The sequence below is a fragment of the Lampris incognitus genome, chromosome 13 (assembly GCF_029633865.1).
Source record: "Lampris incognitus isolate fLamInc1 chromosome 13, fLamInc1.hap2, whole genome shotgun sequence".
In the NCBI taxonomy this organism is placed as follows: Eukaryota; Metazoa; Chordata; class Actinopteri; order Lampriformes; family Lampridae; genus Lampris; species Lampris incognitus.
Window position 1 is genome coordinate 6,137,502 of NC_079223.1, and position 26,481 is coordinate 6,163,982.

At 51.4% G+C, this 26,481-nt stretch overlaps 1 protein-coding gene across 1 annotated transcript; it reads right to left on the reverse strand.

The window, feature by feature from the left end:
• Positions 1 to 239: 239 nt before the first annotated feature.
• Positions 240 to 24,361, reverse strand: thbs2a (thrombospondin 2a). Its single transcript, XM_056291331.1, has 23 exons — positions 24,188 to 24,361; positions 23,776 to 23,847; positions 21,571 to 22,124; positions 21,268 to 21,352; positions 15,835 to 16,034; positions 14,222 to 14,362; positions 14,043 to 14,136; positions 12,326 to 12,496; positions 11,142 to 11,318; positions 10,225 to 10,398; positions 9,839 to 9,966; positions 9,574 to 9,726; positions 8,196 to 8,414; positions 7,960 to 8,067; positions 7,715 to 7,874; positions 6,850 to 6,968; positions 6,482 to 6,716; positions 4,016 to 4,243; positions 3,603 to 3,874; positions 3,425 to 3,522; positions 3,008 to 3,147; positions 2,674 to 2,704; positions 240 to 2,311 (listed from the first exon to the last, which is right to left on the reverse strand). Exons 2-23 carry the CDS (start codon positions 23,840 to 23,842, stop codon positions 2,308 to 2,310), a joined length of 3,558 nt encoding a protein of 1,185 aa, XP_056147306.1. The 5' UTR covers positions 23,843 to 23,847; positions 24,188 to 24,361; the 3' UTR covers positions 240 to 2,307.
• Positions 24,362 to 26,481: the final 2,120 nt, after the last annotated feature.

The window sequence follows — 26,481 nt, forward strand, 5'->3', positions numbered from 1 at the left end:
GCCACTTGATGCTCGAATCAAACATCTCATAAGGATTTGCTTTGATTCATGTCATTAGCTGAAAACACTTATTGACTTCTCCACGTTTTGTTATGATATGTGGTAAAACTTAGTTCGGCTTGTTCGGTGTATTCACCGACTACCATCAGAGGCAAACCCAGTTATTTGGATGGTTCTGTATTGAGGGAAACTAAATATTATGGTATAACACTGAACCTCGTTCACGATAACATCAACAATATGGTGTAAAAATGATTTATTTATGAAACAATCTTTTCCAAGGGGAGCTCTCAAGAGGAACTTACAATGATGCTGTACGGGAATGTATATCGAACAACGCACGTATACAAAAACAATTTACATTTTGTGCACTGCAGGCCCTCAATAACATGAACAAGCTGGAGATACGGAAGGACGTGACTTATACAGACTGACAACACCCAAACTGCACGCTGACAATTCCTCGATTTCCACCCGACACGGCCAAGCCCATAAACAGTAGCCCCATGTTTGAGTCCTTAGAAAGCCCTTCAGCTGGATTTACTTCCAATGAAGACTGCTGAGTGATAATGAACAGCACACCGAGCGTTTGAAAATGTCCATAAGTGAAATCTTGCATAGTGCAGTAATATGCAATATGCAGCAATAAATGCATAATATAAATGCAGCGGTGCAATAATAAATACTGCACCGGTGCATAGTGTCTCAGTCTTAACATCCTAAAGCAGTCTGACGGACTGTCCCACCTCACGGCTATCTCCTGTAAAGGTGGCCGGACCTGTGCAGCACTGGGAATTACATATGATTACCGCCGGTATTCCGGTCTCTTTTTGCACGTGTCCTCAACCACCATAACTGCAAACAGGAAGAAGAAGAAGAAGAAAACGCCTAACGCCCGAGACATTGCAACTGAATACTGTTACCTATATCCACTGTCTTGTTTGGTGGTGTGCAGGAAGTGCTATAGTTAGTTGGTTTTCAAAGTTACAGTGAGAAAGTGGTGATAAATACCCTCGCCCCCCCTAAACCGGGGCAGACAACTGCACCGGGGGGGGGGGGGGCGTTCATGATTATGAACTCCTGTAAAGGTTTGTGTACTGACAAAAAAAAAACAAAAACAAGAAAAAGTGCTGTAAAAAGCTAATTAATTAAGTTAACTGAGAAGTATCACTTCAGGTTTATGGACACTTAGTCTAGACAGAGTCAACAACACGGACAGAGTAGCCCCTTCCCAAACAAGTCCGGCAGTGAAAAAAGAAAGGTCACACAGGCGCAGAGCGAGCGCGTCGGCGTTTGATCGAGAAAGCGGCCTCCGCCGCTCCACCCCAAGGCGCCACGCCGCCGTTTGTCTGGGGAGAGGAGGCGAAGAACGGGCGTCTCGGACACTTTTAGCGTTCCCTAACCAACAAATCAAGTAAGTGCACGACAACACGACACACCCAGCAAATCTCGTAACACTATGCGTCATCCTTATGTTTGAAATATTCAATGGCGAATTTTGTCAGTGTAAACAAATAAATAATTATTTACAATCTCTAGAAAAAAAAAAAAGAAAAAAAAAAAGCAAAACAAACAATTAAAAAGAGCAGAGCATAAATAATTTACAAAAGAAAGTATTATACAGACTTAGTATAAACATCTTTGGTACTTGGTAAAATGGCTGTTTAAATCATTCACTCAGAACCTCTATAAAAACCAAACGACAACAACAACAACGACCACATTCAGGGGACGGGCTGGGGGAGGGGAGGCGCTGGACTTGAGACAGCGGTGCTATACTGGTTGGGTTACAGTTCTGTGCGGTAAGTCAGATGCTGGGGTTCGGATGCAGGGCGACACGGGGGGGGGGGGCCGTGAAGCATCCTGGCCCCCGGTCGGCCCGTCGAGCTTCTGTTGCCCGACGAGAACAAACGGAGCGCGTTAGAAGATAGCGAGGAGAAAGAAACCAGTCAGTCACAAGCTGCAGAGACACGAGAGACTGGAGAGAAGCGCATACTGTAAGTGGTTGTACACGGAGTCCCTTTAAAATGCAGAAATTGGTACATTAGCTATGATTAGATATTTTGCAAAGGCTTTCTTTATTTGCCCGCTCTCGTCCGCGTTCCCTTCGTAGGGGAATGAATCTCACGCACCGGCGAGGCACTCGAGGAAATAAAAAAAAAAAAAGGGCCTCGTTTCCTCTTCGGTGGGAAGGCACGTCGCGGGAAGTCCCAATTCCGTCGAAATGGGGTTTTCGTCATGACGCTGGGTTTTGGTTTGAGATATTTGTGTCTTTCGCCCTCTGTTTTCCTATCCACCTTGATTCAGTTATCTGGGGAAAGAGTAGAAGAAGAGTTTGCCGTTACCGTCGCTTGTATTAGAAAATGTAGGACACGACACAAGACTCATATTGCCAAGAGACGGAGCGCAGCGACAAGTTTTGCGTGGTGTGCATTGAAAAGCGTGTCCTCGCCGTGATGGCTTAAAACAAAAAAACAAAAAAACAGGCAGCAATCTCAATTTCCACTGTTTAGCATTAAACAGAAGACCAGAAGTCCTTGGAACCATACACAAGGCCTTTCACAATGCATCTGGGGCATTGTAGCTGGGCAAGCTGACAAGCAGAGACATTGCGTGACTTTTATTTTTCTTTGCTTCAGCCAACACATAACAGACAACCGTTATCGTCATTACCTCACGGACACTGGCAGAAACTCCGGTTTATCTGAGTATTGAAAAAGATGTTGATGGTTTTAAGATCTTTAAACAGCACAAGTGTTCGCTTTCTCACGCGCTGCTCTCGCACACACTCACAAGCATACACACAAACACACACACACACACAGAAAATATAGCGTCATCAACAAAGAAACAAACACCTACAGTGCAGACAATGGCTGCAGACGGCATCACTGACACATCAGTTCATACTTGTTTACTGGCTAGATGTCAGAAAAGAAGACTACATAGTAGGCTGTGGTGATTCAACACATAAACAGACCATCAAAGGAAGGAAAAGTCTACTGACCTCTGCACTCGTACTTGAGATCGGAGAAGAAGACGAGCTCCTGTGAGAAGACAAAAAGGCCTAACCTCCCTCCAGCAAACGTCTTGTCGTAAACTGGTCCTGAGTCAGCCATGATCTGTTTGCCTTCATAGACCACAACTCTGGGGGAAACACACAGGGCAGAGAGAGGGGGTCCTCACCGTGTTCTCAAGGTGCTAATTAACTGTACTGGTAGAGAGGTGATGAGCAACTGGCCATCTGCAACACCAAAATGGATTTCACCACTTTATGTGCTCTAATAGAAACCAGAACTTATAACCTCCGTTTCATTTTGAACTCCAAATACGCAGCAACTGGACAAAACAGCTATTGCATAGTCACTGTATGGAGCCCGCTGTCATTTACACTGCCATCACTGAGTGAGTATCGCGTTGCTACCTGATGAAACCCGTCTTCGGTCTGTGGATGAGGTGCCATCTGTAGGCGGTGTAATCTTTCCAGCCGATGTTTTTCGGGTCGTGCCACAGAGTACGCACCTACGTAAAGAAATAACAAAACGGTAAACGCCATCTCAGCCTTTTGATCGGGACCAAACGGGTTTTGAACAGCGGCTTACTTGTCCAGCAGTGTTGCCGGTGTGCCACAAGGCGTTTCTGAGGCTCTCTCCGGTGCCCGTGGTAGAGTTGACTACTTTGAGTGAAACGCCAGAGATGCCAAAGGCCTTGGAGGGCTTGTCCTCCCAGTAGGTCTGTGTGATTTGCTTCCACATCACTACATAAAAGCGCCCACTCGACTGGTAGCCAAACACGAAGCCTGCGTAGTCATCGTCTCTATCGGTGTTCACGTACATTGTACCGCTGAAATCCACGGCGTTGAACTCGTCAAAACCTGCAGAGGGGTGAAAGACGGGTATTACCAAACGTCACAGCATGCTTCACAACCAGGAACGTGTGTGGTGTCTGGTTTTTGTTGTGTGAATAGGAAGTAGTTTTTCAATCTTGTAAGAACATACTAAGGAGCATTACTCACCTACGGCGATGCCCGGGTCAGAGTTCGCCGTCTGCACCAGCTCTTTGCCCTGGTGTCTGACTACCCAGTTGGGATCGATTTGGGTGGTTCCCTTTGGATCCAGGTGGACCATCTGGAACTTCCTGAAGTCTGTGACGGTGATGGCATTGTTCTCCGGGCAAACGTCGAAGATGTCAGGGATGCTGTCATTGTCAAAGTCATCTATGCAGGCATCACCTCGTCCATCGCCTGTTCATTTACAGCAAAGTCACACAGAAACGCGGCTTTTCTCAAAAGGTAATTACATCTGCATCGCTTTAACTAGTTTCCCAAATTTGCTGTAGTTTCCATCATCCGCCTTTACAAAAATCTCTTGTGACGACTGATTTTACTGCCATAAAAGTCCTATTGCAGGGAGACCCGAGGTGTTTGACTAGATTTATATAAAAGTGAATGGAAAAAAACTCCCCCGAGGACACTAACCTCAATTAGCTTTGCCAAGTCTAGCAGGCCGCATCAGTCATTCAGAGGTCGTCATGCTGTGACAAATTCCACTGATACTTGCAGCTATCTGAGGTCTGCAGGCCGCAGGCAGACAGTAGAGACTTTGTGGACTTTATTTGAGCTCAAGAACCACAGTACGAAGTCTCACTAGAGTATCCAGACACTTTAATGTGGGCTGTTTGCACAAGGGGATGAGAGTCATTCAATCCAGTACACAATATCTGATGAAAGGTGAAGAGCACCCAGGTGCCCCCCTCACCCACGCCCCGTCTACCGTTTCAGACGGTAAAACAAACTCCAGGTAACCCTGTATTAATTGTGCACCGTGGATTCCATCAAGAGCAAGCCCAGATGCCTGCTGCAAATAAAAAATTCACAGCCTGGCGTGTGCGCTCCTGCACTCCACAATGAAGTCATGCACGATGACTTCATCGGTGCCAACAAGTTCCTTAACTCGTTCCACAGACAGCGGATTTTACACTTATTGTAACACCATTAATTGTTCACTATGACAGAGCATAGTGAATAATGACGGGACAAACTAAAAGTGCACCTTGTCTAGCGGATGGCTACGTGGGCTATGCACAGGGAAACTATGAGGAAATACTACAGTTATATCAGGAATCAGGAATATTTATTTGTCCTTTCATTCCATACACCTGCGCGCATGAAATCAAATGAAATATGGTTTCCCCCAGCCCACAGCAGTGCAACACAAAGACAAAAACACATATCCAAACTACAAGAACACACATATCCAGACTGCAAAAAACTACAAGAACACATATATCCGACATATACAAAAAAAAAAAGATTTCACTGTCCAAGAGAGTGAATGCCAGGATGGCTGTCGGAACCGCCGGTCTGCATGGGCTAGCAGTTAGCTTAGCCCGCCCCGCTTCCGCGTCCTATCAGACCGCCCTCGGTGTTATCGGAATCGCCGGTCTGCATGGGCTAGCAGTTAGCTTAGCCCACCCCGCTTCCGCGTCCTGTCAGACCGCCCTCGGTGTTATCGGAACTGCCGGTCTGCATGGGCTAGCAGTTAGCTTAGCACACCCCACTTCCGCATCCTGTCAGACCGCCCTCGTTGTTATCGGAACTGCCGGTCTGCATGGGCTAGCAGTTAGCTTAGCCCGCCCCGCTTCCGCGTCCTGTCAGACCGCCCTCGGTATTATCGAAACTGCCGGTCTGCATGGGCTAGCAGTTAGCTTAGCCCGCCCTGCTTCGGCATCCTGTCAGACCGCCCTCGGTATTATCGGAACTGCCGGTCTGCATGGGCTAGCAGTTAGCTTAGCCCGCCCTGCTTCGGCATCCTGTCAGACCGCCCTCGGTATTATCGGAACTGCCGGTCTGCATGGGCTAGCAGTTAGCTTAGCCCGCCCCGCTTCCGCGTCCTGTCAGACCGCCCTCGGTGTTATTGGAACTGCCGGTCTGCATGGGCTAGCAGTTAGCTTAGCCGCCCTGCTTCCGCGTCCTGTCAGACCGCCCTCGGTGTTTCACCGAGGAATGAAACCTTCTTGGATGGTAGATATGAAATAATATGAATCACACTTTAGCTACTGGTTACTGATGTCTAGACAGACAAATAGCTACGGTTTCAATATTTTTTTTAAATGGTGATGAGGGGGAAGACACTTATCATGCGTGGTATGTGGAATCATAATCTGCCACTGCACATTTCATATACCATTACTAGGATAACCATGGTGTCATGCTTGACCAGAATGAATGAATAATTTGAATAATTAAATGGAATGATTAGCTATATGGCGATGTGTCACCTTGTCCTCTGTTCCCTATAGGGCCTGCTTGTATCACCTCTCCGCTTTACCGGATGTTGCCAGAAAGAGCGAAACAAATGGATATACAAAACAGGATAAGAGCCAGACTTGGCACCTGCAAGGTCCGGTCTAAAACATATGACATATACATACCAGTCTACTACACCTCATCAACAACTTCCCTCTCCCCACCCATGCTCACCGTCAGAGTCCAGCTGGTCTTCGTTGGGAGTCAGCCGGCAGTTGTCCTTGTCATCAGGTATGCCGTCATTGTCGTCGTCGTAGTCACAAGCGTCTCCTTTGCCGTCCTTGTCATGGTCGGCCTGGTTGGCGTTGGCTACGTAGGGGCAGTTGTCCAGGTTGTTCTGATGGCCGTCTTCGTCAATATCCTGGTTATTGTCACACTGATCTCCCACCCGGTCATTGTCCGTGTCGGCCTGTTGGACAAGGCGAACAACGGTTAACTGCTGCAGATATGGAACTGTTGTTGTGTGACACGCCGCTCGTATTCCCACTGAAATGTTCCCTCTGCCCGCTGTTACTGTCTGACATGTCACTGTGTTACCGTACCTGATCAGGGTTGTGCAACAGTGGACAGTTGTCACACTGGTCACCTACACCATCCATGTCGGTGTCTTTCTGGTCGGTGTTGTACACAAAAGGACAGTTGTCGTTCTCGTTCAATATTTCTGAAAGATGGAGGTACAGACCAACACATTTGCTCGTCAGTTCAATGCTACTACTACTACTACTACTACTACTACTACTACTACTACTACTACTACTACTACCACCACTACTACCACTACTACTACTACTACTACTACTACTACTACTACTACTACTACTTTTGGCTGTTCCCGTTAGGGGGCGCCACAGCAGATCATCCGTTTCCATCTCTTCCTGTCCTCTGCATCTTCCTCTGTCACACCAGCCACCTGCATGTCCTCCCTCACCACACCCATAAACCTCCTCTTTGGCCTTCCTCTTCTCCTCTTCCCTGGCAGCTCCATATTCAGCATCCTTCTCCCAGTATACCCAGCATCTCTCCTCCACACATGTCCAAACCATCTCCATCTTGCCTCTCTTGCTTTGTCTCCAAACCGTCCAACCTGAGCTGTCCCTCTAATATACTCGTTCCTAATCCTGTCCTTCTTCATCACTCCCAGTGAAAATCTTATCATCTTCAACTCTGCCACCTCCAGTTCGATGCTATGATGTATATATCAGATAGTATTGAAATGAGAAATTAACCACATTATTTCTACCTTTCCTGATCAGGATTCGTGACATTACTGTATATTGCGGGTCATTACTACACTATGGTAATTCGCCACAGAGATTTGTTTCGCCCAACAAATTGTTGAAAGCTAACCAATAGATATTAGCAACCGATACACATTTGGCCTTTGTCAATGGGGAAATGTTCTTTTACCATCTCCATCGATGTCCACCGCACAGGCATCTCCTTCTCCATTGTTGTCAGTGTCTATTTGAGCAGGGTTGTGCTCATAGGGGCAGTTATCACAGCGGTCACCAACTTCGTCCTTGTCAAAGTCAAACTGACGGGGATTGTACAGGAGAGGGCAGTTGTCCTAAAGGGAGAACACATTTTCATTTAGCTCATCTGGTTCCGAATGGGAGGAATCTGCCAATAAAAAGAAAAAATCCCTTACGTACCCTTTCATCTTCAATTCCATCATTGTCATCATCCTTGTCACAAGCATCCCCTTGACCATCTTTGTCGAAGTCTTCTTGTCCAGAGTTAGGGAGGTTGGGGCAGTTGTCCTGCGAAAACGGGGGGGAAATGATCGGTTCTTTTCAAAGATAAACCTGACACACCACAGTGCACTCTCAGTAAAACTTATTAATCCTCTGCATTGCTGCTGCATGACAGGGTAGGTTGCGCTAGACACCTTCTTGCAGTGGTAGGTGGCGTTGGCTCCACACACGAGGTTCTGGTTGGGCCAGCCGTCCAAATCCGAGTCTTCTCCGCAGATGAAGCCATCTCCGGCGTAGCCGATCTTACACTCGCACTTGTACATAGGGTCACTGAAGTGGCTGAGGTAGATGCATTCTGCGTATTTGTGGCAGTTATGGGTCTTGTCCTTACATGGGTTAACTGGCTCGCACACCTGGAGGACAGGAAACAGGTAAAAGGGAGGTCGAGATTAAAGGAAATGAAAGGTGCTTTTCTCTTCAAAGAGTAGAACGTCTTACTTGGGCGACGATATGTTCGAAGGGAATCAGCTTTGGTGTTGATGCATACATAGTACATATATTGTATATATATATATATATGCAGTATATATGAAGTACTTTTGTGTACAATTCATTAATCAAATCTCCACTCTGTGCCTCAAATACTTCACCATGACTCACCATTGCTCTTTTTGTGTTTTGCATTAGATATTCACAGCTGTCACTCATTAAAAAAGGATGACCAAAACTGCAGTTTGGATGTCACTCGATGAGCTCATAGAGCATAAATGTGAAAGCATGAAAATGTCTTTGATCGAGACTGTGAAATGAAGCCCGCCGGTGCCAGCTATGAGACAATTCCCCTTCTCCCAAATCAATTTGTGGAACTGGGGCACCAGTCGAGAGCCAAGCAGCCGAAGTGGCCAAGGAGTGGCAAAGTGGTCCACAAGGGATGTTATGCAAGGGCAGCTTGGAGTAGCGTGGCATATCGTACAGCTTTCCAAGGAGTCTATGAAAACAGAGTGAGGGAGAACTGTGCGCCCCGACCAAGCTGTTAATATCCTTAAAAATCTGTTTAAAAAGTGGTACGTTTGACATTCAGGAATCGTAACGAGAATGGAAACACTGACTTGTTTTAAAGACTCGGTGTGCAAAGCCAGCGTTGGAAAAGAAAAACTGGGTTTCTATCTCATTTTAAAGCGAGGCTAGAGACAAGACACGGCGTTGCCTTGAGCGTTAACATGAACCCAGCAGGGAGACATGTGTTTGTCGTTAGAGTCGCCCAATACTCCTCCGGGGTCAAGGTGTGCCACATTCAGCGATGTCGACCCAGCGGTGGCATCCCCTCAGACACTTTTGAGACTCACCCTCGCTCACAGATTGGCCCAAAATGAGGTCAACAACTCATACCCTGCGCAGCTTCCATCATTTATAAATTAGATTTGACACGCAAAGATTTACACGCCTTCTAACCGCTAAATCAAATATTGCTGGAGCTGAAGGCCCAGCTGGAGGGTTTAAGGACTACTGTGCACGAGGGGCTGCAAATAAAGAGACGCGTACTGACTCCGAATCTGAGTAACCGCGACTTGCCTGCTTGTTTTTCTTGGCAGCCTCCACCCCCATACCGAACGGCTGGGTACCCTTGTACCTCTTGGGACAGGGCAGACAGTGGAATCCTGGATTGGTGTTGACACAGCGTTGCCTTCCAGTCACTTTGTAGCAGACATCAGACACCATGTCACACTAGGGGGAAAAAAGAAGAAGACAAGGGGAAATAAGAAAAAGGATCCCAACCGCACATTTGATTTATCTGGTTAGCGTGGAGCGCAGGAGTCCTCTCTAAAAGGATACTTACCTCGTTGATGTCCTCACAGTGGGTACCGTTTCCACGAAAACCAGTCGGGCATGGTCCACACTCCCAGGAGCCATCTGGAGAACTGTTGCAGTCCACGCCACCAAAGCATGGGTTAGACAGGCAGCCATCTGCAAGAGATTTAAGACCATAGTCATGGCTAAACTGACAGGAAAACAGATACATTGGCAGGAAATAACTATAGCTTTTTGATTTTCATCTTTGTTTGTCGCCTCAAGGATGAATTCCTGCCAGTTGGAAATTTAACATCACAGACAAACGGGCATGGGCCAAGCAAAAAAGTTTAAATTTGGTCCACACAGAAACTATTTAGACTATGGGACGGTTAAACATATTGCAATAGCAGTGGAAAGGAAATCACTGCTCACCGATAGGACAGTCATTTTTGTTGCAAATGTCGCTGTCATTAGCCTCCCCGACGCACTTCTTGCCACCGTGCTGAGGGTGCGGGCTGTTGCACTCTCTTGTTCGACTTTTGATGCCACCTCCGCATGTTGCTGAGCAGATCGCCCAAGGAGACCAAGGGCCCCAGCCACCATCCACTGCAGACGTGCAAGAAAGAAGAAAAGTTTAGCACCGAATTCAGATGTTACTGAATGTTTAACTCTGTATTATACAATGTACAGTCTTTCCAACTCTTTATATCAAAACACCAGCGCATCCGGGTAGTGTAGAGGTCTATTCCGTTGCCCACCAACACGGGGATCGCTGGTTCAAATCCCCGCGTTACCTTCGGCTTGGTTGGGCGTCCCTACAGACACAATTGGTTGTTTCTGTGGGTGGGAAGCTGGATGTGGGTATGTGTCCTGGTCGCTGCACTAGCGCCTTCTCTGGTTGGTCGGGGCGCCTGTCCGGGGGGGAGGGGGAACTGGGGGAACAGCGTGATCCTCCTACACGCTACGTCCCCCTGGTGAAACTCCTCACTGTCAGGTGAAAAGAAGCAGCTGGCAACTCCACATGTATCGGAGGAGACATGTGGTAGTCTGCAGCCCTCCCCGGATCGGCAGAGGGGGTGGAGCAGCGACCGGGACGGCTCAGACAGTGGGGTGATTGGTACAAAGGGGGTAAAAATAAAAAAGGGGGGTAAAAAACACCAGACTGTAATTGTAACTCCCAGAATGCAACTGTAAGAAACTGTAATGTTGGGGCAAATACACTGAGCTGAATCCAGATGGAACTGTAACCTGGGTGAATGGCAAAGCCCTTAGCGAATCAGGTCATTCAAGATGGATGATGCAGACACATACGTTGCCTCTGAATGTTGCCTCTGGGGGGCCAAACTCACCGGGACACGGCTTGGCCTCGCAGCGTTGAGTCTCTCTGCCGCTGCCCTCGCAGTCTTTGCCTCCCAGCTGTGGTACGGGGGCATTGCAGTGGCGTATCCTGGTGATCTGGCCCTCTCCACAGGTCACGGAGCAGGATGACCACGGGGACCACAAACTCCACCCGCCGTCCTGACGAACTGGGTATCAAACATCAAACATATCAGCCAGATGTTGTGTATTAAGCTCTCGATTTTAATTGAGGCGAGTGGTAAGATGGAAGTATGTTTGGCATATGTGGGAAACAACGCTGCCAGATAACACCACAAGTAAACATCGTTTGGTACTGAAGATGTTTGTCTCAGTTTCAAAGGCGTTGCTATGCGCTTTGCAGAATTCATATCACTGTGGACAAGCCAACCCCCAGTGGTCACACTGTTGAGAAATCCCACACAACCAACACCGAGCCCGGCCCGTTGTCAGCCGTGACACATAAGACCGCATGTGTTTAGTTGGTCAACATTCAGTTTCAGTACCGAGCAGCAAGCTAGAGAAAACTGATGGTACTATATTACCTCAAACAGATCAAATACTTGGATTATCTCCGTTTTTGTGTGGTTGTACAGTGGGCAACGAGTTAAACCGTAAAAGGGAACAACCTTTCAGCTGATGGCATGTATTTTTAATTAGTGTCCACAGGGAAACACTCCAACACCAACTACACGAGCCAACCCTCCTCTGACCAGCTCTCGCTCAGATGGATCCATTTCCAGCAGATGTGGGATGAAGAAAACAACGACTCTTGCACTTTGCACCAAGACAGAGCTGGAGGAAATAATTTTTCATTCAACTCCACCCTGAAGCGCTGTATTTTTTCAACATTTTTGTCAAATTACCTCACCCCTCAGTGTGAGTTCTGGCCTTTTTTTGCACACTTTGCAGAAAGATGTCTATCATTCCCAAATTACTTCCTCACTTGCCAATTTAGACACCCCCAGATATGCTTTAGTGTGTACAAGATACTCGGGTTGTGCATTATGTCCTTTGTTTATCACACTTATTGTTGAAGTACTCTGATGATCTGGATAACGTCACAGTGGCCAGGCGGCACCAAGCCCCCCTGGTTGTAGACCACTGCGCGGTATGTTGTGTATGCACAGGGAGAGTATTGAGGGACAGTGGGCTGAATAGTGGAAAGCATACACACCACGGCTGTCGCATTTTCCCAGGCTGCACTTGCGTGTCTGGATGGAGGGCCCGGTGCAGGGGTTGCTGGTGGCATCACACGATCTGCCCCTCTGTTGGGTTCCTGTGCCACAGGTGACGGTACATTCAGTCCACTCCGACCAGGGGGACCAGCCATCCTCACTGTTTATAGCTGCAAGAGGACAAAGGGACAGCACGCACTCCGTTAAGCCCGGGATTTCACTCCTACCTAAAACGACCACGGGCGGTCAAAATGACCGCCAAGGTATTTAAACTCCATAGTCTGTCAAGATAAATGCCCAGTTGTGATATTCACGCATTGCATATGTTAGTATGTCTGTTAAGAAACTAACTGACACCGAAATTAACATTTTAACAACTTCAATACTATTGTGGCGAATTCGGGGGACAACGCAACCACAGGAAGTGCCGCGGCCGGGACGCGAACCCGTGTCGCCCGCACCGCAGGAGGCGTCGCTAACCGCTCGATTAAAGGGTCAGACCCGCCGGCCAGCGGCCAGCGTGTCTACTTGTCCGTGCACGTTACACTATTTCCGGTGGTAGTCATGGTGCGTCTGTAAGCAGACATGTTGGACATCGTCACACATCAAGTTCAGACTATTTCCCTCCACTGGAGGGCGCTGGCGTGTTTCTAGGACAGAGCAACGAACTCCACGGAGGAAATGACGCGTCGTGTCGCCGCTTGTGACGTGGGTCATGAACGGCGACGCGACGCGCAAGGTGACGCACAAATTAAGCGCCGTCCTTTTGGACCGGTCATGGCCGTTTTCGGTAGCTCTTATCGTAACTTTCTATTTGTGTGCAAGTTGATCTAGAACTATTTTAATGCAAATATATGCCATTTTAGGAGCGCTCACGGAGCGGCAGGTCTGTATCTTCTTCTTATTCTTCTTTTTTTTTTTTACGAAGTTATTAAAGTTTGAAAATCTAAAACCGTCAAAATGACCGCCTTGGTCGTTCTGCCAGAGGTTTATTTGTACCAGAGCGAACTGTTCAGTGTGCCCTTATTGTTCACATTAAAAGGACGTAAAACGGAGAAGCAGACGGGAAAGAAAAGGGCAGTGAGCGAGCTGTTTTCCTTTCACTGTTCCCATGACGTCACCCCACACGCCCACGGTAGCCATTTTCAGATTGTGGCTCATGTGGAGCAAGGACATTGGTTTGCTAATGAAAGCCAACGGGCGATGGAGGCTCTGTGTTATTAAAACCCCAATATGCATATTGTTTTCCCCGACACGAGGGGCCATACATTTTGGTGCGCGCGGGGCTGTTTATATATTTGTGTGTTCCTCATCTATTAGGACGAAGGACACTTTATTTTTTAATCATTGTAAGCAAGTACACAACGAGATTCATCCTCTGCATTTAACCCATCCACAGGAGCGGTGGGCAGCTGCAGCCCCCCCCCCGGGACCGACTCCAGTTCTTCTTTCCGTTGACTTGCTCAGGGGCACAGGAAGAAGTATTAACCCTCACGTGCATGTCTTTTTGATGGTGGGAGGGAACCAGGACACCCAGAGGAAGGAAGCCCGGGCAGACACGGGGAGCACATGCAAACTCCACAGAGAAAGGACCTGGGACGGCCTGGGGTTCGAACCCAGGGCCTTCTCGCTGTGAGGCGACATCTTAACCACCGGGCCACCGGGCTGCCCACGTGGTTAAGATGGTATCAGGATGTGGTGTCTCTTGGTACTTACGCATGCACACTGGGCAGCACTCGCCATCGATGAAGGACGGGCTAGCACAGGCAACTGGGGGGCAGGTAATCTGGTGACACACGATCTTGGACTCCTGCCAGCAATAAGCAATAACGGGATCAGTTTTAAAAGATGACCTGAGACGATCCCATCCATATTTCCGTTTCACTCGGCAATACCTGGCAGGTGCACTTGGTGCAGCTGTCCACCACCCAATCTTCTTTATCATCGAACAGACGGCCGTCCTGCCAGCACATGTTTTTCTCCTTAGAGTTCTTCATCCTCCCGAGCGCCTCCTTCATGACTGTGTTCTCCTCCGTCTGGAGCAACAAACAACAGACAGATTTGGGGTCAAAAAAAGGGAAAAGAAAAAAGAAATCAGTCCGGAAGAAGAGAATCCTTACCGTGAAGGTACGGTGCGTTGCATTAGCAGGGAAATGTAAACTCTCTGCACACCTGCAAGAGGACACACCGAACTCTACTGGGTGATTATTGTGCGTGCCGCTATCCTACTCCCAAGCTTTTTGTTGTGTTCTGGATATTTCTAATGGTTCTGGGAACACAGCACAATTAAAGAGCTTGCTCAGTTTGCACATTGCAACCTCTGACCCGGTTTGGAGACTAGGGTATCCCTGGCTGGGCTCCTGAACACTTGGGAGCTGTCAGTGGATGAACTACTGCCAAAGTTTTGGTGTGTGTGTGTGTGTGTGTGTGTGCGGGTGTGTGTTTTTGAGTCTTTGTGTGGAAGGCTACAGGCAGAAGCGTGCAGCACTTGAATCCGAGACACCACTCGGTCTGGAAGAGCCTCAGGGACCCTTCTCATCCCGGCCGTTTTTTCCCAAGGTTCATGCCCAGACTCTCTCATTGCTGGGAGGCTCCCAGAGGAAGCACAAGAGCTGTTTAAACACAGCCAGACGTTCGACTGGACCCAATCGCAGCCAGGGGAACACTTCCTATCTCCACATGTAACATGTCATAAAATGTGTCTGACTCACCCTGCCACGGATCGAGCACGAGTTAAATGGGTTCAGGCATCACTCGTGACTATAAACAGCCCTGTTGCTACTTCATGTTTGCTTTTAAAACCTCTCCGGGCTCCCCGGTGACCATGTTCAGGCACCTTACCTCTTGACTGCAAGCGCTGGGATTTGTCCATTTTATCGTCTTGACCCAACACGACTCAAACCTGTGCATTTCCCTAAAGCGTCCGTTTTCCCTCTTACTCCTGCATCCACTGAGGATTTCTTGGCCAGTTAAATCACCTTCTGACACCCAGGCGAGCCTACAGCTACGCACACTTGATGGATTAGCGATGATAAATCTACCCAGCACGACTTTTTATTTTTGGGGCTTTTTTACCCCTTTTTCTCCCCAATTGTACCCGTCCAGTTACCCCCCTCTTCCAAGCCGTCCCACTTGCTGCAGGGCTGCAGACTACCACATGCCTCCTCCCATACATGTGGAGTCGCCAGCCGCTTCCTTTCACCTGACAGTGAGGAGTTTCACCAGGGGGACGTAGCACGTGGGAGGATCATGCTGTTCCCCCCAGTTCCCCCTCCAACCGACCGACCGACCAGAGGAGGCGCTAGTGCAGCGACCAGGACACATACCCACATCCGGCTTCCCACCCGCAGACACGGCCAATTGTGTCCGTAGGGAGGCAACACGGGGATTCGAACCAGCGATTCCCGTGTTGGTAGGCAACGGAATAGACCGCCACGCCACCCGGAGGCCCCACCCAGCACAGCTTCAGTGAAAGCGGGCCGTGCACTTACCGCTTTTGACCACTTACCACTTTTTGCAGGCCGTCGATAAGGTTGCTGACGACAACGCGGAGGCCTTTGAGCTCCTGGAACATGTTGCTGAGCTCCTCGCAGGAGCGCTCGCACATCTCGGACGCCGCGTCGTCCGTTTTCTGACCTATGAAGTTGGTGGTGATGGAGGGACTGACGTCCACCATCTCCGCGCTCTCGCTCACGGTGTTGGTGTCATCTGGAACAGAGCAGCAGAGTTGGACGAGTTAGGAGTCAGTGAGCAGAGCGAAGCAGCAGTCTGAGAGACGACCCGTGACCGAACACCCGTTTGAGGGACACGGACTCGGAAACAAAGGGAAGCCAGTCATGGAAGAGAGTAATATCCGTTTGTCAGCCAGATCACAGCAGTGTGGTGAGTGCCATGTTTATGTTCATCCTTAAAACAGATGTTCATTCAGTGGGGGGGGGGGGGTTTCTTCTTCTTCTTTTAAGCAAGAAAGATTTCTGGGATGACGGCTGTTTATTTTTTCGCCGGAGAGAGGACCGAGTCGGATTCCTGCTGCATTTGTCAGGGGAAACCTTGGCAACTCGGAACAGAAATCTAGGAGCTTCTTCCACGATGGGAAAAGCACACGGTTGTCGTAAATCTGCGTGACCTTTTGAGATGGCGGCGAGTTCGGTGCGCACTTCGCTCGTGGCAGAAATCCTTGACCACACAGGCGGCCTTGCGGAGACGTCACAGCGCAGGTCTCCAGCGGACCACGCCACGGCTCCTCTGCAGGATCAAGGTTAACCGCTAGTCGAACGGAGCCAGCTGGCGGACCGGGGTGGCACCGGCCGTGGTGGCCTGGCCTTGCAACGTTTTCGAGGTGCCAGCAAAGTGGAACACCTGAAGTGCATCAGTCCTGTCTGGATTTGCCGGGGGGGGGGGGGTCAGTGTGCAGGGTTTTAGCAGTCGCAGTCAACACGCAGGTGTTTACTGTGGATGCGCTTCTCCTTCGGCCTCCTCCTGCAGGCAGGATTTGAAAGGCAAACATCCCCCCGTTCGTTAAGCTATACCCAGAGGGGTGTTAAAGGGAGGTACTTGAGCTTCTTTGGACGAGAGGTTCCCCTCAATGAGCTCTCGGTGGAGGGCCGGTGCAGAATGATCATCGTGTCTGTTTCGGTGAGAAGACGAGCCCGAGCCGATATGTCTTCCAGATGTGCTCTCTGACAATAGCAGAACCGCAGAACAGCATCCCGTGTTGGACTGACCACTTGTTTGGGTCGTGTTTATAACTGGTCTTCATCCCTTCCATCACAGCCCATCTTCTTTTGCCCCAAACCACTAAGCTGTCTAATCAATCAGGATGCCTTCCAAGGGGAGCTGTGGTGGTGGTGGTGGTGTGTGTGTGTGGGGGGGGGGGCTGTAGTCATGGTGGTGGTGTGTGTGTGGGGGGGCTGTAGTGGTGGTGGTGGTGGTGTGGGGGGGGCTGTGGTGGTGTGTGTGTGGAGGGGCTGTGGTGGTGTGTGTGAGTATGTATGGGGGGCTGTGGTGGTGGTGTGTGTGGGGGCTGTGGTGGTGGTAGTGTGTGCGTGTGGGGGGGACTGTGGTGGTGGTAGTGTGTAAATGTGAGGGGGGCTGTGGTGGTGTGTGGGGGGGAGGGGCTGTGGTGGTGGTGGTGTGGGGGGGGGCTGTGGTGGTGTGTGTGAGTATGGGTATGGGGGGCTGTGGTGTTGGTGTGTGTGGGGGCTGTGGTGGTGTTGGTGGTTTTGTGGGGGGGCTGTGGTGGTGGTAATGTGTGCGTGTGGGGGGGGCTGTGGTGGTGGTGTGTGGGGGGAGAGGGGCTGTGGTGGTGGTGGTGGTTTTGTGGGGGGGCTGTGGTGGTGGTAATGTGTGCGTGTGGGGGGGGCTTGGTGGTGTGTGGGGGGCTGTGGTGGTGGTGTGTGGGGGGAGAGGGGCTGTGGTGGTGGTGGTGGTGTGTGTGGGGGCTGTGGTGGTGGTAATGTGTGCGTGTGGGGGGGGCTGTGGTGGTGGTGTGTGGGGGGAGAGGGGCTGTGGTGGTGGTGGTGGTTTTGTGGGGGGGCTGTGGTGGTGGTAATGTGTGCGTGTGGGGGGGGCTTGGTGGTGTGTGGGGGGCTGTGGTGGTGGTGGTGGTTTTGTGGGGGGGCTGTGGTGGTGGTGTGTGTGGGGGCTGTGGTGGTGGTAATGTGTGCGTGTGGGGGGGGCTGTGGTGGTGGTGTGTGGGGGGAGAGGGGCTGTGGTGGTGGTGGTGGTGGTTTTGTGGGGGGGCTGTGGCGGTGGTAGTGTACATGTGAGGGGGGCTGTGGTGGTGGTGGTGTGTGTGGGGGGGGCTGTGGTGGTGGTGTGTGTGTGGAGGGGGAGGGGCAGTGGTGGTGGTGGTGCGTGTGTGGAGGGGTAGGGGCTGTGGTGGTGGTGGTGTGTGTGGGGGGGGCTGTGGTGGTGGTGGTGGTGTGTGTGTGGAGGGGGAGGGGCTGTGGTGGTGGTGGTGTGTGTGTGGAGGGGAGGGGCTGTGGTGGTGGTGGTGTGTGTGTGGAGGGGAGGGGCTGTGGTGGTGGTGGTGTGTGTGTGTGTGGAGGGGCTGTGGTGGTGGTGTGTGTGTGGAGGGGGGGGGGGGGTGTTGACAAAAGCAAAGGAATGCTGCTGACTCAGCCAGGACCAGTCCATGTGTGCAGGCGGGCTCTGAGTCCACCACGTGACCTGGTGCAGATTAACGGCTGGACTGGGACTCTAAATCAAGATGTCGTCCTGACTCGGCTTTGTGCACAGCCGTCCCAAAGTGGCCTGTGCTTTTCTTTCCGACTGGATCTGGCGGAGTCGTTCAAACCCCCGGGGGCCCGCCGGCGATGCGTCCGTGTGAACGCGCTCGTCTGTGAAAGCGTTTAAACCTTCGTCCCGGTGATAAGCGGCCATCTTGTTTTTTAAAGCGGGCAGGACCAGAAACGTACGGCGAGAGCTGGAGCGCTTTAATGCCCCTCATCCATGTCCAGCATGACAGACTTTACCAGTGGCATCAGACGCCCCACCAGGGCAGAACCCCGGCTGGTATCAGACGCCCCACCAGGGTAGAACCCCGGCTGGTATCAGACGCCCCACCAGGGCAGAACCCCGGCTGGTATCAGACGCCCCACCAGGGCAGAACCCCAGCCGGCTGGTATCAGACGCCCCACCAGGGCAGAACCCCGGCTGGTATCAGACGCCCCACCAGGGCAGAACCCCGGCTGGTATCAGACGCCCCACCAGGGCAGAACCCCGGCCGGCATCAGACGCCCCACCAGGGCAGAACCCCGGCCGGCATCAGACGCCCCACCAGGGCAGAACTCTGGCCGGCATCAGACGCCCCACCAGGGCAGAACCCTGGCCGGCATCAGACGCCCCACCAGGGCAGAACCCCGGCCGGCATCAGACGCCCCACCAGGGCAGAACCCCGGCCGGCATCAGACGCCCCACCAGGGCAGAACTCTGGCCGGCATCAGACGCCCCACCAGGGCAGAACCCTGGCCGGCATCAGACGCCCCACCAGGGCAGAACTCTGGCCGGCATCAGACGCCCCACCAGGGCAGAACCCTGGCCGGCATCAGATGCCCCACCAGGGCAGAACTCTGGCTGGTATCGGCATCCAGACGGTTTCCAGGCCAAGGAGACGTTTGTTAAGCACACACACACACACACACACACACACACACACACACACACACACACTGATCCAGCTGGAATCCAAAACTGCTTGTAGCAACAAATATGCAGCAATCACTCACTCGCAGACACACACACACACACACACAAGCACATACACACACATGCACATGCACAAACACATACACACACATGCACATGCAAAAAGCACAAACACACACACATACACACACACACACACACTTGGAGCACTGAGGCTCACATATGGATTTGCTTTGTCACGGTCCACAGACACCGCGGTTCCAGTGATCAGAGGAACCAGGACCCCTAGGGTGGGCCGAGGGTGGGCCTAGGGTGGGCCTAGGGTGGGCCGAGGAGGGCGGTGGTCTCGGGTGTGTCATAGTTACACAGGTATCTGTATCAGCTCAGCAGCAGCAGCCCCCCTGCACCACAGCTCCGCCGAGGGACACGAGGTCCTGCTCCCAGTGCACACACAGCTTCAGCTGAGAGGAGCAACCCAATCACACCGGTCCATGACGTCATGTGTGTGTGTGTGTGTGTGTGTGTGTGTGTGTGTGTGTGTGTGTGTGTGTGTGTGTGTGTGTGTGTGTGTGTGTGTGTGTGTGTGTGTGTGCAGCTGCAAGTGAAAGCTCCCTGCTCTGCGGTATAACAGCTCTCTCTCCCCCCCTATGCTGTCTCCCGGGGCCTCACCCCGAGGCCTCCGCCAGTGGAAATAAACGTAAACATCTGCGTCTCCCTTTGTTCGCCGCGCGCACGGGCGGACCTCCGCCCGCCGCCTCCACGCCGTTGTTTCCGTAAACATGATGTAATGCTGCCGGATCTCGCCTCCTATCGGCCCCCTCGCGTCTCCCGCGCCGCCGAGGGAGGGACGCGCCGGAAGTCGCGGTGATGGGGAGGCGATGAGGTCATCGGGCCTGGGAAGCGGCTGTATTTGGTTTTCGTCAGAGGTGAAACAGCATGCGTTCCGGCCCCGGCCTGGCGCGGCTGGGTCCTCCTCTCCTCCCCACGGTGTGAGGGGTCAGGAGGAGACTGGACAGGTTGACACGAATCCCACTAACTAACTAGCGGCGGCTGTGAACACAGCAGCAGCTTTGCAGCAGCAGCAGCTTTGCAGCAGCAGCTTTGCAGCAGCAGCAACTTTGCAGCAGCAGCAACTTTGCAGCAGCAGCAGCAGCTTTGCAGCAGCTCTGCAGCAGCAACAGCAGCTTTGCAGCAGCAACTTTGCAGCAGCAACTTTGCAGCAGCAACTTTGCAGCAGCTTTGCAGCAGCTTTGCAGCAGCAGCTTTGCAGCAACAGCAGCTTTGCAGCAACAGCAGCTTTGCAGCTTTGCAGCAGCTCTGCAGCAGCAACAGCAGCTTTGCAGCAGCAGCAACTTTGCAGCAGCAGCTTTGCAGCAGCTCTGCAGCAGCAACAGCAGCTTTGCAGCAGCAACTTTGCAGCAGCAACTTTGCAGCAGCAACTTTGCAGCAGCTTTGCAGCAGCTTTGCAGCAGCAGCTTTGCAGCAACAGCAGCTTTGCAGCAACAGCAGCTTTGCAGCTTTGCAGCAGCTCTGCAGCAGCAACAGCAGCTTTGCAGCAGCAGCAACTTTGCAGCAGCAACTTTGCAGCAGCTTTGCAGCAGCTTTGCAGCAGCAACAGCAGCTTTGCAGCAGCAGCAACTTTGCAGCAGCTTTGCAGCAGCTTTGCAGCAGCAGCTTTGCAGCAGCAGCAGCAGCTTTGCAGCAGCAGCAGCAGCAGCTTTGCAGCAGCAGCAGCTTTGACAACATGTTGGCATGAACAGGTGGCAGAAGGTAGAAAGAAGCCTCCTCTTACCCAGCTCGGTGACCTCACAGTCCCTGCTCCGCAGCACGTCCTCCACCGGCGTGTCAAAGATAAACCGTACGTTCTGCAGGAGGCCCTGTGTGGCGACAAGACAAGGTTTCTGTGACTGCGGGGTTCTGTTACCTCTGCAGCGTTGACCCCCAAATGTCTCCCCCTACTTATGAGAGGTGGCAGTAATGGCGGGGCTCCCTAAAATGAATCAGCAGTTTCATTTAAGCTCCTGGGTTCCATGGGGCCGGGATAAGGGAGCTAGTCGGGTCATGTGGTCTACCTTAACAGACAGGGGCCGCTTACCCTGAAGTGGTTTTCGCGGATGGAGCCCTTCGCCACGAACATGCGGCTCTCGTCGGCCTGCAGGTGCTCGTAGAAGGGCTCGTCCAGGATGAAGCTGTCTATCAGGCTGCAGCCCACGAACAGGTTGGCGTTTTCCCCGTGGACGTGCAGGGTGATGTTCTTCCACTGCGAGTCGGACAGGTCCACGTCCTCGAAGGAGACCACGTTCTGCGAGCCGTCCACCCAGTACACCAGGTCCAGGGTGTCGGCGCGCCCGTTCGACACGATCTCAAACTGCCGCCGGCCGTCGGGGCCCTCCAGACCGATCAGGGTGCCCCGGGAGGCGCGGTCCTGGCGGATGCTGGCCACGAACACGAAGCCCTCGTTGTTGTGGACCTGCTGGAGGATCTGCCGGAGGATGGGGGCGCTCACCGACGGCAGGTGGTCGAAGCGGATGAAGCGGTACGCGGGGGCGTCCGAGTTTTGGCCCCTGAACTGCTTGGCTCCCAGAGTCTTGCGCGTGATGTGGCTGATCTCGAACAGGTCGAACGACGTCTCGTCCTCCTGCTCTCCATCTTGGGAGTCGGGTGGGGGGGAAGAGAGAGAGAGGAGAACATGGAGGAGCTTTAATATCACACGGTGCGGGGGGGGAGGGGCAAGCAAGAAGAAGAACTTGCAGGTTTTCATGGCTTTTCGGGTGTATGGATAACAGTAGTCACAACAACAACAATATACGTTATATCATCATCATCATCGTCATCGTCATCATCATCATCATCGCGCTGTGGGGACCCCTGAAAAACGGGGAGAAAAGCTGAAAGACGAAGGTCATCATCATCATCATCATCATCATCGCGCTGTGGGGACCCCTGAAAAACGGGGAGAAAAGCTGAAAGAAGAAGATCATCATCATCATCATCATCATCGCGCTGTGGGGAGCCCTGAAAAACGGGGAGAAAAGCTGAAAGAAGAAGATCATCATCGTCATCGTCATCATCATCATCGAGCTGTGGGGAGCCCTGAAAGACGGGGAGAGAAGCTGAAAGAAGAAGATCATCATCATCATCATCATCGCGCTGTGGGGAGGGAGCCCTGAAAAACGGGGAGAAAAGCTGAAAGAAGAAGATCATCATCATCATCATCATCATCATCATCATCAACGCGCTGTGGGGACCCCTGAAAAACGGGGAGAAAGGCTGAAAGAAGAAGATCATCATCATCATCATCAACGCGCTGTGGGGAGCCCTGAAAAACGGGGAGAAAAGCTGAAAGAAGATCATCATCATCATCATCATCATCATCATCATCGCGCATTGGGGACCCCTGAAAAACGGGGAGAAAAGCTGAAAGAAGAAGGTCATCATCATCGTCATCATCATCATCGTCATCATCATCATCATCATCATCAACGCGCTGTGGGGAGCCCTGAAAAACGGGGAGAAAAGCTGAAAGAAGATCTTCATCATCATCATCGCGCTGTGGGGACCCCTGAAAAACGGGGAGAAAAGCTGAAAGAAGAAGATCATCATCATCAACGGGCTGTGGGGACCCCTGAAAAACGGGGAGAAAAGCTGAAAGAAGAAGATCATCATCATCATCATCATCATCATCGCGCTGTGGGGACCCCTGAAAAACGGGGAGAAAAGCTGAAAGAAGAAGATCATCATCATCATCATCAACGGGCTGTGGGGAGCCCTGAAAAACGGGGAGAAAAGCGGAAAGAATAAGGTCATCATCATCATCATCATCATCATCATCAACGCGCTGTGGGGAGGGAGCCCTGAAAAACGGGGAGAAAAGCTGAAAGAAGATCGTCATCATCATCATCATCATCATCGCGCTGTGGGGACCCCTTAAAAAACGGGGAGAAAAGCTGAAAGAAGAAGGTCATCATCATCATCATCATCGCGCTGTGGGGAACCCTGAAAAACGGGGAGAAAAGCTGAAAGAAGAAGGTCATCATCATCATCGCGCTGTGGGGAGCCCTGAAAAACGGGGAGAAAAGCTGAAAGAAGAAGGTCATCATCGTCATCATCATCATCAACGCGCTGTGGGGAGCCCTGAAAAACGGGGAGAAAAGCTGAAAGAAGAAGGTCATCATCATCATCATCGCGCTGTGGGGAGCCCTGAAAAACGGGGAGAAAAGCTGAAAGAAGAAGGTCATCATCATCATCATCGTCATGATGAAGAGGAAGGTCCTCCGTACATAGGGCGCTGTGCGTTTACCTTGGGTCAGGGCGCTGAGGAGGTGCAGTAGTACGGGCAGCAGGTAGAGACCGCTCCTGAGTATCATAGCTCCTGCAAAACAAAGACAGACCGGATTACGGTCCCGTCACGGCGGGTTCGGGTTCACGTCGTCCGGGCTCCGCGTCGTCAGACGTCGCTGTCGCGCACGCGAGTCCCTCGGTAACTAACTAGCGGCGGAGTCGCGCGCGTCGCCTTTACGTTCGAACCTCCTCCGCGAGGAACCCCCGCTAATTAGCCCGATCTCTGTCCTCGGGCGAATGGACCGCTTAAAACCCCTACGGGCGTAGAACCCGTCTTCGCCAACGGGTCCAGCAGTTTGCAAACGAGAGACGTCTTGGCTAAGACGGTACCGAGACGGGAAAGGAAGCAAAACGTCATCAAGGCAGCTTACCTGGTGGAGGTGCAGCCCGGAGTGTTGGACACTAATAATAATAATAATAATAATGATAATAATATATCCGGGAAGGAATCGGGAGAGCGTTGTTGCGTCAGTTCATTAGATACGGAGCGGAGGAGAGCTGGCTGTGTCCGGGAGTCCGGTGCGTCACGCGTAAAATCCGCTCGGTGCGCTTCATCCACACACACAGTGAGAGCGCAGCAGCCTGCCTCCTCTTATATACCGCTCCCGCTAACCCCCCCCCCCTCCTCCTCCTCCTCCTCCTCCTCCTCCCCCAGCTCTCTTCCAACCAAGGACTTGTTGGGGCCAGCCGTCGACGACTGGTTACATAATGACCTTCTGACGGCGTCAAATCCTGCATAGTCAGAGGCAGTTTTATCGCACCCCCTCCCCCCCTCCCCCTCCCCCCCCCCTTCCATCTGATGCCCCCTCACGCCACCTCTCCATCAAACCCATCTCTCTCTAGCAGTATTAGAGGCAGTTCAGCTTGTGGAGGACAGTCACGTTTTAGGAGTGTGTGTGTGGTGGGAGGGGGTTGGGTGGAGGTGGGGGTGGGGGGGCTGTTAGTGAGGAGGGGTGCATGCTGGGTCTAACAGCCCTGGACGGAGTATACAGATGTGGGCCGTTTCGACTTTATCGTAGATTGGCAAAACCACGGTGCCCGTGAAACCCGAGTTAGCCGGGCAGGGCTGCAGTACTCCAGTCCGGACTCGGCCCCCCGAGTCCTGGTTCCGAAGGTCTCGGACTCGCCTCGGACCTGGCGGCGTAACGAGTCGGACTTGACAACGCGGAGTCGCGATCAGTTTTCAAGACTGGTCGAGCAGGAGACTTTAATTTACCTTTGTTTTTTTGTTTTTCTTAATTAATCGGAAAATTCCTCTGAAGAGATCAGTGAAGTGCAGTCTGATCCGTCTCTGCTGTATTGTTCTTCGTTTATTCCTCTGGGACATTAGACAGCTGGAATCTGAGACCTTCCTCCTCTGGCACAGGAGAGAGTAAATACAACAGCCAAATGACATTTGGGCCTTTACTAGGATGGCAGACTAGCACGGTTCTGGTGTCAGTCTTCACATTAGTTTTGGCCCCACTGGTCTTGAGTTTGACTCGCCACCTTAAAGTCCCGGACTTGACTCGACGCCGATGAGCGCGGGTCTCGGACTTGACCCGGCCTGTCGCCCCAAAGACTTGGTCTCGCCACAAGACTGGTTGTTTTTTATGAGCGCTGAATGTCAGGTAATGGTGAAAAGTGATCAGATCCATCAACCAGGGTGAAATGGCGGCACAGGCACTTCAGAATGAGAAGTCTGAGCTCAAACAGAAAAAATGTGAAAAATTAAAAATAACACTGACCTCTGGTACAAAGGACACGGCGGATGCCTCCACTGTGCTGGCAAGCGGTGTCCTGTGTGTGGAGAGCAGCAGGCTGTGCCAACGCTCCATTGTTTCAAAAAGAAAAGAAAAGAAAAAAAAACCATTGAGATGACGTCTCACGCCTGGAGACCCGGCTGAGGGGTTGGACGGACAGACAGGGGCAGGTCCAAAGGTGCACCAGCAACACGCCCCCAAGAGATGTTTTGCATGCTTTGAGAAATGTGCATCCCATTTAGAGGAGAAACACACACACACACACACACACACACACACGGTGCAGAACAGAAAGTTTCTCCCCACACAGGGCAGAAGCCGTTCGTCACAGAGGATGTACGTATTGACATTCACCTGACAGGCATCAGACAGAACGGGATGGGAGGATCCAACGCACAACGGCCTCGTGGCGCTGAGTGCTGATGAGAGGAGCGTTTTGCAGTGACCTGAGATAACCAGATTTACATGGTGGGGGTTGGACAAGGCACGAAGACACCTGGCCTGCTCTGCACCGACCAACAAAAAGCAACAAATAAACAATAAAAACTTTTTTTTTTTGTAGCATGATGCTTGAAAAGAAGTGGATCTGTTGCTTCTTATGTCACCAAAACTATTCAGTTGCATCACTTGTCAACATCCAGAATGCCTCCCTTCATTGTACACATCATCATGTGGACTGCTCTTATATGTAAAATATCATCATATGGACTGCTCTTATATGTAAAATATCATCATATGGACTGCTCTTATATGTAAAATATCACCATGTGGACTGCTCTTATATGTAAAATATCATCATATGGACTGCTCTTATATGTAAAATATCATCATATGGACTGCTCTTATATGTAAAATATCACCATGTGGACTGCTCTTATATGTAAAATATCATCATATGGACTGCTCTTATATGTAAAATATCA